Here is a 13,649-nt window from a genome sequence, read left to right on the forward strand (position 1 = left end):
CCAAAAAAAAAAAAAAAAAAAAAAAAAAACAAACCAGGACTGCAGCAGCCGCGCCGCGGAGGGACGTGCTGCTCACCAGGCCGACAAGACGACGCGTGAGGCAGCGTGCCGCGGAGCAGCGAGCACAGGCATCTCAGCCTGTGGATGGGTGCAGCACAGAGGGCTCTGAGCGTCTCGGCATGGACCACATGGAGTTTTAAAAAAAAAAAAGGAAAGACGACTGATTTGAGTGCTTCGTTCTCGAGCGTCTAATCGATCAGCAGAGTAGGGCTATTGACTTTTTACGCTCGGAGAAAAACTCTCGAACAGACCGTTTTCTCTCAAGAAGGCAGTGCTGGAAGCAAAAGCTGCTCCGTGGTTATTCCTGGCATTGGCAGCCGCGTTGAGACCATCGCAGCACTGACGGTGCGCCCCTGCGTTCGGATCCATGGGTTGTACGGTGAGCACCGAGGATAAAGCTGCCGCGGAGAGGTCAAAGATGATTGACAAAAACCTCCGAGAGGACGGGGAGAAGGCAGCCAGAGAAGTGAAATTGCTTTTACTAGGTAAGTTAGATTTCTCCGAGAATTACGTTAAGAAACTCAAAGTGTGTGGGAGTGTGTTGCAGCGGAAAATAAATCTCTCCACAGTTTTTGGAGTCAAATTCTTTTAACCCCGATTAAACATAACACAATTCACTGATTTAAAAAAAAAAAAAAAAAAAAAAAAAAGCAGCTCAATAGGCTGCTGTACTGAAAACATTAAAAAGTACGATTTCTGCAAATAATGCAGCATGAAACTTAAGTTTGGACATCAAATTGTATCACAAACCTGAAGATGTGAAACCACATATCGACAGAATTGAATCTCTACCCAAGACAGGGACCTATTATCCACCATACTGTATTAGGGACAAGCACAGAAAAGAGGCAATTGAATTGCTGAATCTGTCAAATAGTCAAATAGAAACACAGTCTTTGTTAATAATCAGACTGAACAACTTGGGAGATAAGTCGGATGTCATCATGTCAACACTGCTGTGAAGCTTCTCAGAGCTTGGAGCTGGCATTTTTCCCAGAAAGCCTAATTCAATATATTAAACCCACAGACCAGGACTAAACATTAACAGGGTTTCACTTCAGCTCTGATCCTAGATGCACATCAGCGGCCTCTTACAAAAGGAATACAACAAAACAATTCACATTTGATAACTGAGGAAAAACAGTTTCTATGATATAGATTATGGAGCTTGATATTGCTATCTGTATGCACACACACTCCCACTCATTACCACATTCTCACTTCCTTTTATCCATTTCAGCTGTCTCTGTTTGCCATCGTCATGCTTTTGATTTGTTGTTCTCCTTCTCACCAAGTGAACACACAGCTCAAGTTAACAACTGACCTGGATTACATTATCAAGGGGCTTTGTCAGTGTGTGTGTGTGTGTGTGTGTGTGTGTGTGTGTGTGTGTTTACATGTCTTTTGATACCTGTGGACCAAAAACATTGCAAGGACATTTTAGGGTTCAGGCTAGAATCAGGTTTAGGTTAGGGTAAGGCTTGTGGTTAGACAATTAGTTGTGATGGTTAAGGTACTGGGGAATATGTGCAGTGTCCTCACAACTATAGAAAAACACGCGTGTGTGCTGGAGGGAGAGGCTGGTAGCTTCTAGAAGTGTGTTTCTCTAAAAGTCTGTGTGCAACATCAGTGCAGTAGAGCTGCTGTTACAGTAAGGTGACTGTGGACTGACATGCTCTGTGAGCCCAACAAAAGTGACAGCGACTAGTTCAGCATCAGCAGAACATCGTTTAAGGAATTAAGAAATTAAATTAGAGGTCTAGGGCATGGAGCCCACAGTATTTCTGAAGACATTTTGAATTGTCACATTAAAACAAGTGTGTGTGTGTAAATCATGAAATTGATAATGGCTGATTGCAGTTTCAGGGTCCTGTTATTGTGCTTTTCCTACCATGAAAAGTCAAAACGTCTGTCGATTTAAAAAGGTATATTATGATTATGCAGTGGTTATCATCAACCTTTTTGAAAACAGTTTTGCTCTTTTATGCAATAAACATTTTCTTAGAAACAGATGCTACATATGAGGTTAGTGACCACAAGACTATTATATACCTTTTTAGTTTAACAAGATATATATTTTTTTTCAATTACAATATTAACAGAGTAGAGGTGGTCACATTTTTTCCAAAAATTATATCTGAATGAATATCTTTCGAATTCATTCGTAGAACCCAAAATACTCACGTGCTGCTTCTCGGATGTTTTTGTGTTGTGATTGTCCCCTCTGCACTGCTTTGCTAGCTAATGTCCTCAATTCTACCTTCATCTAATCAACAACTAATGATCATATCGGGACAAATAGGGGCTACAATAGGTCACTCTCATGGTGATTTGTAAGAGCTCTGCTGGCATGGCAAACTTATTTCAAACGGTCTGCTGCGCATATAGACGGTAAATCTTGAATTCAAACGGGTCATTACAGTTCGCATGTGAAGTATGTTTCGAACGAATGATTGAATTTCAAATAAAAAAGTGACGGCCCTATTAGAGTGTATGAAGTTATTTTTGTGTCTTTATTATGCTCGGAAGACAACTTTTTTGAGAGCAAATTTCTTTCACTGCAATCAAAAATCAACTTTGTAAATAAACATTTATGAACTGAGAATATAATTATTTGCATTGCAAACGAATTTGCTCTTTCAGTTTTGTTAGTTTTGCTCACAGAATTCAGAATTCTGCTTATCAAACCGGACTTTTTGGTTGCAAAGCAAAAACCTTTGCGAGTTGCGTTGCATGTAGTGGACGGGACATATGCTGGTGGAGGAGACGGGAGTTTCTATTGGTGGTTTGACTTAGAGCCACACAGTATGGCTATAGACAGCGTGTGTACAGCCACGCTGTGTGGGCTCAGGTTTTTGCTTCACAAACAAAAGGTTTTTGGTTATTTGTGTCCGACAAGACAACAAAACATACGCTACATTGTGGTGTCACAACAATCTGAAGATGTGTGTCCAATGTCATTTCTGCGGTCATTGGATCTGTCTACTTTGAGCTGCACTACATTTTCTAACAGTCTGCATCTGGACTAACAAACTGGCAAAACAACATTAACATTACACTAAATAACACAAAAAAAAAACCTGTCTGTTGGTACATGGATGAAGAGTCACATCGATGTACTTCGGAGAGCTAACAGCACACTTGACCTGATGGTGTTTTAGACCAGTGTAAATATTTGATAAGCTTTCCAGAGGAATTAAGTCACACAAATTTTGACAAAATGCTACAAAGTGGGTGGAGTGACTTCCTGGAATGATATTGTCCTCCCAGGAAGTCACTGCACAATTTCAACCACAGTTTCATATTGGTTTTTGTAAGGAATAAACAAACAAGGAGAGACCGATTTAATTAGTGAGCTTGAGAAGTGCTGATTGTTGCATTTTTTCCATTTTGTGCAGAGCCAGTTTTGCAGTTTACCACTTTCCTGTATATGATATATTCTCATCAAAATCTTGGCAAGACAGTGAATAAGTTTACTTCCCTTAATTGTTGAAATATTCCTTGAACCCATTACTTTTTTATTATTATTATTATTATTATTGCTGTCCTTTTTGGTTATGATGGAAGACATTTTTTGCTGGGATTAAGCTTTTTAAGCAACATTTACTCTTTACCTGATGATCTGCTGTGAAACCTCAGCTGACCTACACTACAAAATCACCGTTTTTCAAGTTTTCGCTGCCTCACCAGTTATTTACCCTCCATCATGATATAATTTCAGTCCCTCGGGGCCTTTAGAAAGGTACTAACAAAATCACAAAATTTAAATAATCTGACGAGGTTGCTGCTGGTCACCTTTTTACTTTAAAGTTGAGCTGAGGACACAATGTAGACAACAAAATGGCTCTGTTTGTACCATTTCTGTTTGAGAAGGGACAGACTTGTCCTGGCAAAGACCAGATAAGTCACTTGACAGCCACTGAAGCATAAAAGAGTGTGTATAAAGCTTCTTTAATGGCTCCACGGCACTTGGCCAAGTTTTTTTTTTTTTTCAATCACGAGTTCTCGGGGGAACTAAAAAGCCTACTTTTTCTTTCTTGCAAAATTAATAAATTATTTTGTTAACTTGAAAATCAATGAGATATTTTTATTTTCATCAGTTTAAAGACTAGCTCATTGTAAATATCTGTGAAGACTCAGGATGGGCAGTCAGAAAAAAATTATATGGTGAATAACAACGAGCCCATGGTGATGAACATTTAGTTGAGCTGTTGTCTGACATTTTTCTAACTGGCTGGGCTGATGCAATTAGCCACAGTTCTGAAAAGGGCTAAAAACGTGTCAGGTCCTCAGGAAACTCTCCATACACCACTTTCAGTGTTGTAATGAAAGACTGATTTCACCATGTTGCGCCATACTCGAGACCTCTCTGTGTGAGTGTCTGACTCAATGGCACGTCTTTATCAGAGCTGGAACCAGGAACAAAAACCCAAAGTTGCATAAATCTGTGACGCAACACGTGGAGATCATCACTGCTTCACATGTAATGGGGAAGCATTTTGAAACATCAGTACTTCTCAGGTGCTCATTGCTTTGATGTTGTGAAGTAAAACTTGTAAATAGCCTATTAAAGGTCCCAGGCTTGGTTTCAGACCAGGGGACTCATTCAATTCTGAGATTCATTGAAAGACTTTCCAAATTAATGGTTGTTTGTACATGTGTTAGAAATGATCTGCAAAGCACAGCATTAATTTTAAAGCCATTCAAAATCACATTAAGTTTTCACTAGTAGACCGTTCATGCTTTATGATAGATAAATATTGCATTTGCAACTTTACTAAGCATGATCATTTTATGCCTTTCACTTCTAGCATTTTTTTTTTTTTTTTTTTTTGAGGATTATAGATCGCCCCCCCAGAAAACATGCAGGGTATTTGTAGTGAGTTGTGGCTGCCATCATTTTAGACTGCGGGAAAAACCTCCTCCAAACAAGGCATAATTAATTTGCCCCTGTAGCTTGAGATGTGAAAGCAAGGGCAAGTAAAGTCAGAGAAGCACTCATTGCTGCTGCTAAAGCTTCATAAGGTCATTTCATCTTGTGTTGTTTACATAGTAAGAAAAGTTTATAAGGAGAGAACTTGGTGAGCAAATTAAAGTGAAACTGTAAAGGTATAGGGGACAAAGATGAGATTTTGGAAAGTAAGAAGAACACTCCATCAATTAAAATTACACCATTACATGGATCAGTAACAGGATACTTAAGCAAATCATGCCAACTGTGAATAGTGCTGAACAAAAAACATAGACATGTAAACATGGGTTTATTACCATTGACTATGTTGAAGCAATATGATCAAATTTAGCCCCAAAACCATCTTGTTTTGCCGTTTAAAATTATGTATGTAGGTTTTTTGATACTATTATTACTTAGAATCGCAAACATTTTAGATTTGGCGCTATCATCTGTTACATTAGTGATCTAATTATTATCTCAGGGATTTCATATTAAAACGTATTTCAAAGGGGAAGATGCTGCCCATTTTGACAGGTAGTTTCTGTTTCTCAGTCTCAACTATTTACTCAAAAATGTTCAGGAGGGTATACTTTTTTATTATATTTTACAACTTCATTCCTTTGAACCTCACTCAAATCAGCTTCCACTGCAGCTATATCTCTAATTCCCTCCTGAGGCAGACAATAATAATAGTGCTTCACAGACATTACTCACTTCTCATGGCAGAGAGAAACACCCAGGGTGAGACTGTCCATCCAGAGATGACTACTTCACAACTAGCCACATGTTCAAAGAATATACTTATGTACTGTTTGTCATGTTTCTGGTGAATACCACTAAGTCCTCAGTAAGTGCAGGTGCATTTACTCTATGTGCTGAGCTAGCAGGAAATAAATCCTAACTGCAGTCACATGTAGGATACAATTCTTACTTTGAAGTCAGTTTTTCACCTTTGCTGGTGGTAAATGAGACGGGTTAGTGGTGAGTTTTGTCTTTTTAACAAAACAATGTCCAGTAATAAACTGTTTTTGTTTTTTGGGTTAGTGCCATAAGAGTGACTTCACATCAGAAGCAATTTTAAGATTTTCCCCAATGAGGCGGCTTGGCTCAGGGTACCAATGGACCAATGGGCAGGGGAATGGCACATCTTTTAGGCCTTGTGTATAGTGTGTGTGCCTGACTTTGGAATCATGAATGAGATCATGTCTGGGGCACTTTGTCAATGTGTCTGCTTTGCTTGATGAATTGGGAAGTGAGTGCTGAATATTTCCTGAGGCAGGATGATGGTTTATGACACCCTGTAAGAGTGTTATTTTGGTATTTGTGGAAGTGACAATTCCACTCATCAGATTCAGGCTTATGTGTTTATGACTGTAGCTCCATGTCCAAATCTGCCTCTGAAAGATTTACCCCCTCTTCTACAATATACAGAGTTATAATGAGTTTTTAGTGTTTTTAATACTGCATTTGTACTTGGTGCAAGGAATAGCAGCAACGTGTTTCAGCCATGCCAGGTATGGGTGTGGACTCTGAGGGTGTGCGATAACTTGTTGATGTAATTATTCCCCCTTATGATCATAGCTAAATCTCTGACTCAGTTTGTTCAATAGCTAGCTGCTGTAGTGGTGGTGCTCAACCATAGAGCACAGCACTTGAAACCAAAAATCCTAAAAAAAAGCATGTTAAAAGAAACAATGATAGTAGACTTGTCTATTGTAGTGCAGATTACAATAGCATGATAAAGCTAATTAGAATTTGTCAATATTCCATGGAACAACTGAATAATTCTTTAGATCATTGTGTTTTCTTTTTTTCCAAATCATTAACTGAGCATTTTATTGGGAACGCATATACTGTCTGGTGCAATCCAACAGCTCTACCATAAACCATTGTATTTACAAAGCCTACACATTTTAAGTTTTTGTTGTCATTGTCAATGCTATTTTGACTTTATGCTTATTATTGAGGTACTGGACTGTAGTCTCTGTAGTTTATTCTCATAATACTGGATTGTGTAAACTATTTTAGAGGAGAATGAATTAAGATAAACTCCTCATATCTTTGTTACTTTGAAGTAATTTACAATATGTTCTGCACTTTCTGCCACCACAAGAGGAGGAAATTTATCTGGCAACTTTGATACTTGGTTTTGTTAGCCAACAATTTTCTGCAGTCTTTGAAGTTATAATGCACATTTTAGAGGAGAGATATGTTTAACTAAGCATATTAATCACAGCTCACAAATACATGCAAAACAGTCCATTTTAAAGTCCATTCTCAATCCTCATTTTTTTAATTTTTTTTTTGGTGCAATGACAAACCAGATCCTTCCCCATCTTTAATTTTTCTACCACATTTCCATTATCAGCCTTATTAATTATTTAGGAAACAGCTTTTATTGCTTTTGCTCCTTGTCTTTTCATGACACTCATCTTCTGTCATACAGTAGGTGAAGATTGCAAGTATGCCACAGCAAGCAGCAAAGCCATGTTAGGACTGAGTCATCAACATACTACCCGTGACAACGTCAGCCATTTGATCTTAGTTGCACTGGACTCCAAAGCCATTGTATGTAGGTGGTGCAGTATGTAATTGGTGTGACCTTGACCTCTTAATTGGTTTTGTGAGAACACTCAAACATTATGGAGCGTTGGAGGGAGTGATGGAGAGATTTAAAATGAGAAGAAGAGATAATTGTGGAGGTAGAAGATAATGGAGAAAAAAGGCTTTGTGAAATATTTGTATAAAGCTAAGCAATTACCTGGGCAACAGGCCAAAAATACAGACTGAGAAAAGACAACTTTACAATGGTCAAATACATTAAGATGTATTGACTTTGCATACATACGTTTGGCAGAAAACAAGGTTTAGAGAGTTAACTATTATCCAATTATAATTGCCATGCCAAAGCACAATCCTGAGTACATTCACAAAGCAACAGCACTAAAAAGTAAATCTGTTAAAATTAGACAAAGTATAAACCTTTTTTTTATTATTATTCTGGGTATGAAGCTAAAAAGATTATTAATTTTGCCGCTAATCAGTAGTTTAGACTAAAAGTTTAGTGAATTTACAGGAATGCCCATCACAAGGTACCAAGATCCAAAATGACATCTTTAAATTGTAGGGCAAGTTGGAGCTATTGAATGTTTGCCATTTTTATGTGAATACAATAATTTTGTTTTTCCGTTGACTTGTCTATCGACAATTAATGATGTGATCAATTCAGCAGGTTTGACATTACTGAAGGATAATACATTAAACTGAACAATGTTTCCTGGCTTGGTAAACAAACACTGAAACAGGACCTTTGTAGATCGATTTTAAACGGTGTTCCCATTGGAGATGATTTTCAGCTTAATCTGAAAGTAGGTGTGAGGAAGTAATTGGCATTGAAAAATATTTATTTTAAAGGGCAGGTGGCGACAGGAAATGTAACTGTGGTCAGATATGATTTATTAACCTGTCTACGAACATTCTTGTGTTTATTATATGCTTTCTTGCCAGAATTTGTTCACTGACATGATCACAACTTCCTAGACAGGAGAACAAATGGGTCTCTCTCTGTCGCTTCACATGTTTCAGATTTTGGTTGAGGGAGACATTACTTGAATGGGATGTTGCAACCACCTATCAGTCTCACAACCTCAAATGTCCTAGGATAGATAATAAAAGTAGAAACATAATATTTCAAAGTCCTTTATTCTGTTGCAGTAGTAGACTCAATTTAAATGGTGTTTATGTAGGCCGTTTCATACATGTACTGTAGACATGAAATCACCATTTGTAGTAGCAGGAAAAAAAACAAGAAGAAGCCATTACAACGTGACGTCATTTGATGGCGATAATCAGTCATTAATTCCAAATGAGAGTGAATTATGGATGCTAATAGATGAGCTGCTCCCTGTGGCACTCAGACCTGTTTACTGACCCAATTTTTTGAAATAATTTTGAGAGCTGTGTCATTAGATCAATCAAAACTAGAAGTTGGTTAGCAAAAGACGGTGCAATGGTGTATGGTCAGAGTTGGCAGTGAATCATCAATGCTAAAAATAAATGTTGAAATTTCACGGTAGTTGTATCTGTTGATATTTTTGTCAGTCATCCATTTATAATTCATCCCAGGATTACACATACTTCAGTAGAACTAGTCAGAGTAGTTGCTTTAAAAGTATTGTATGCTCCTTTTGCTGATGCTTCCTCTTAAAAATGATCATTCCTGAATGCTCAGGAGAAAGCCATCTGGGCATCTGTCTGCAAGTTTTTTTTTTTTTTTTTTTTTTATTTGTATGTGTGGTCGGCTCTCATGCTAGGTTAAATGATCATGGGTGAGGCAAAGAGTGACCCATCCTCACCTGTACGGTCTCAGGGGCTCCCATGTCATGTGAAAGGACTCCTTCTTGCGCCCTTATAACCACCTGCTGCAGGATCATGATGAGTGAGCTAACCCGTTACCTTATTACAGGTACCGGTGGCTACCAGGTATTAAAGACCAGCAGCATCTATTGAAAGGAAATGTCGATGCTATGCAGATTGTCTACCACTGCTCTGACAACAAGATTTCTCTCACTCGTCGTGTTCCGACGCAAAGGTTTTTTATTGCGTCTACAATGTGTTTACACTTTGTCAGCTGGATGTGTCAATAGATTTAATGTGCATTAGCGCTACATCTGACTGCCTTTACATTAGCCAGGCTATATATCAACAAATATGCCTTGGGCCTACTGCAGACTGTATTTGATCTAACCAAGCGTGACATTAACATGCGCTGCATTGTTCATTGAATGTAGACATATGACACACTGATAGGTCACTGCCTACATACCCAGGCAATGACTTCACTCCACCTTACTGCTTCACAGCCATGAACATGGCTATTTCTGTTCAAATGATTGTGGGCCTGAGTCAGAGGTAAATGTAAATCAAACTGGTTTCTGCACTGGTGAGGGAGAGCTCCACCAATACACCATGTACACAATAGATAGGCCGTAGGTTAACTAGGTTTCAAAGCAAATATCTTATATAGATGTATTATATTATTGTTCGGACAAAGGCCAATAAAAACTTCCAGAAATGTGTTCAGCTGAATTGTCCTGAAGTCGGGGACAAAAAACAGTCATTAAAGATGTGCATTTGGTTCGTAAAACTCCTCCTTTTCTGACATTTTTTGAAGCATAGTTAGCCTACGTTACCCGTTTCAGCCGATGCTGCATTGGTTTAAAAATCTACCAAGTGAAGTGCACCCATGCTGTAGCTTTACTGTGTAAAATGTCTGCTCAGCAGCAATTTAATTTCAGGTCATTCTTTAGCATTTACGATCAGTGGCCCTGATACAGAGTGCATTGAGTTGAAGCTCTATATTAAAGTCTTTCATTGATTTGGCTGCCAGTTGATTCCTGGCAACTCTGTCAACCCCCCTTCTCACATTCACAGATTCATAAAATATACAATAGTTCAGACATCAATATCTTAGATATCAGAGTGCTGACTGAAGGATTTATAATTGTTGTACAGCAAGTCATAAGCAGGTTCACAAGTTAAAAAACAACAAAAAAAAAACTTTTCAACTGTGCCACCTTTTAAGCAAGCAATAAAAAAAAGGCTTTCCGGGGCGAATACAGTTCATGAATGCCAATAAAAAAAATTCAAAAATGATGCTGTTACTCTGTGTAGCACAAAGATGCAAAATAATTGAAAGTCAAATTCTTGAGTCTGTGATGTAGTTGCTACATTAACCTACAATGAAAGACAACACAGTGGAAGACTTGTTCCTATTAACAAAGTAATTGCAATGCCGGGAGCAGCATTGTGTTGGAGAGATCTGCAGAAACACGGGTATTAACTGCATTGAAGCATTACACGGGCAGTTTTTCAGATTAAAAACACTACAAATAGTCTGTTAACACAACTAAATGTATACTGGCTGTTAAAAAGACTGATAGCTATGTTATGTAAACTCTTATTTGGGTTTCTAAAATGGTTTTTTTTTTACTTTGTGCACCATATACAGGGAATCTGTCATTATGGTTTATTGAGTGTATTGAATCTTTAGTAATTGAAGGTAAAATAGTTTAGCTCACAGATTGTAGCTCACAAAGATGAACCAGATTTGTGTCCATTCATCTTTTGGTGCATTCTGCAAAAACAGTATGCACCAAAATACTTACAAGATGACTTTTGCTATCATATTTGAATGTGAAAAGTCAATTGGTTGGAAGAGGGACACAACCACAGGGAAGTATTTCTCGTCACTGAGACAGAGATGTTTAATATAAAGAAAATGTTAACAAAAATAACAGATAATAATGTTCTGCCAAACAGTGAAAATAACTCAAGAGCAAGGTTTGTGTAGATTAAATTATTGTTTTTCTATTTGCCTTGCTATCAAAAATAAAGCCTGAAAATACTTCTCCTGTCGTTCTGTAAGAAGATTCCGCTGTCGCACTAAGTAATCCATGTGATAAAAACTTTAATGTTATGCTAAGACAACAGTAACCCAGCAGGTTTAATATCTTCGGTTAAGCTGGTGAAAGTGTTTTTCTCTTTTTTAGTAATGGAGATAAAAATAACTGAACACCACCTGTTTTGTGACCTAAATATCTCATGACACCACAAGGCATCATTAGCTCATTTCAAACTCTTTTCAGAGATTTTCTTTTTCTCAATTATTAATGCCATCACAAACAGGTTGTTTGGTAGCCGAGTGTGTGTCCTCACAATATAAGCAAGTACTTTCCGTACATTGCCTGAATTTGATTTTGTTGGTTGAATTATAGATTTTTTTTAGGTGTGTATTCTGAGCCAGGCAGACGGACAAAGTAGCTGGTTAGCATAGTGGAGTATCGAGCAGCTAAATAGTCAGATATTACCTGAGGGGTTGGTGGAGACCAAAGTACAGATAGCGCAGAGTGAATATTTGTGAGGTGGACAGATAATGATAAATGGAGAAACACCAGATAGAAATGACATTGTTCTGTGTCACTATGGTAGAGTGATCCCATTACTACATGAACATTCCTCACTAAAACAGCCCTCTAAATTACACCACACTCTGGAAATGATGTGAACAGTGGGGAGTTAATGAGACAATTTGAAATGCTCTATCATTTAGGCTAAGGGTTGCCTCAATGCCATTTTTGTTGAGCAGTTAATGGCGAGAGAGAGTGGCATCGAAGTTTGTGCTTGCTGATAATGTCCAATTTCTGTAATAATAACAATAATAATAATAATAAACACAAATTGTAAGTCTCACTATTGTCTATCAGTATGAGCAACATTTTAGCTCAGAGACAAAGATCACTAGGACCTAAAACATGTCCGACAGTTTAATATTATTACTATGTAAGACTTGCTCTGTCTCTTTCTCTCTCTCTAAATGGCAAAGAAATGCGGATATTTTAATTTGGATTTAATTTTAATTTCCTACATTTTTCTGATGTTCATGTGGGAGCCCTAATGTCTTTGGATCTGCTGTTACTTAATGCACCAATAATTTGGAAGGGACTCAGAACTGTCAAGGGTAGGAGTCAGGCTGCAAAAGATTTGATTGTAATGTAAATGTCATTAACATGACATTTAACCAAGCTACACAGTCTTAGCCTGAGAGAGATGTTGGTTTAGAAATAAGTATTATTATCCCATATATTCAATTAATTAATTTCAGTTGCGTGGCGTTTTGCTAATTTACCACCGTCTCTTGTTGTTTTGCCTTATGTAAAAGTGAGATTTGAGACTAATCTGTGACATGCATCAGTGTACGTGTAGAACTTACATTCTCTGCAAGTCAACAATCCAGTTAATAATATATTGATCTCTAATATCGCTAGATGCAATTTATGAGATTTAATACAGACTGAGGTTAGTGGACAAGTTGAGAATTTCAATTAAGGCAATCAAGTGCTATAGTGCACTTTTATATCTTTGTTGTCACTTCCAAATAAAAGCCAAAAATGCCAAATGATAATCTTAAATAACAATGACATTTGCCAAAAAAAAAATTCTTAGACACACAATAAGATCAACCTCTTGGCTGAAAAACAAGCACTTTTGTAGGCAGTGGCATTACTTTATTCTGACTGCATAATTGCTCTGTATATTTCCATATTTCCTGATTTTACGGGATCGTTTTTATACTGCTTGGACAGTTATTCTACATTTCTGTTGCCATCATACCCGTGAACTTTTTTGGACTATGTTAGTGAGCAGGAGAGATCGTGCAAGGTATTTCTGAAGGTGAAAGTTTGAAATAAGACGTCATAAGAAGTAAATAAGAGCACTTATACCGTCAACTAAACGCATACGAAAATGAGTACTTTTTTTTGTCGCGCACCCATTGTCCCACAATATATAAATATATTTTGATTGCATATTTTCTTTAGTTGGTAACTTTTTGTATAATCGCAATATTACACTCAAGGGTCTGCTTTAACGTCGGCGCAAGCACGTCGGTCCTGACCGCATCACTGACGTTAAAGCACACCCTCTAGTGTGAAATTGCTTAAGTATATCTGAACACATTAATTGATTATTTTAATTGAAATTTTTTTATTTTATTTCTGATTGCATTTTATTTAATGTGTAACTTGAAACCTCTACCCCTTAGTTTAAGAGGTAGTCTGACCACATAAAATCTGCT

General features: G+C 37.5%; 1 protein-coding gene across 4 annotated transcripts in view; it reads left to right on the forward strand.

The window, feature by feature from the left end:
* The window catches only part of LOC138195414 (guanine nucleotide-binding protein G(i) subunit alpha-2), a 42,364-nt gene continuing 28,715 nt past the window's right edge, over positions 1 to 13,649 (forward strand). For 2 of the 4 annotated variants that reach the window (XM_069144800.1, XM_069144808.1), the window contains exon 1: positions 1 to 545. In XM_069144800.1, the coding sequence (XP_069000901.1) occupies positions 428 to 545 (118 nt within the window). In that variant the 5' untranslated portion in view covers positions 1 to 427. The remainder of the gene's footprint in view (positions 546 to 13,649) is intronic. The other 2 variants (XM_069144781.1, XM_069144791.1) reach the window with 1 other exon arrangement.

The sequence above is a fragment of the Embiotoca jacksoni genome, unplaced genomic scaffold, assembly GCF_022577435.1.
Source record: "Embiotoca jacksoni isolate LCO1_2020_lvr unplaced genomic scaffold, fEmbJac1.0.p SCAF_1, whole genome shotgun sequence".
NCBI lineage: Eukaryota > Metazoa > Chordata > Actinopteri > Embiotocidae > Embiotoca > Embiotoca jacksoni.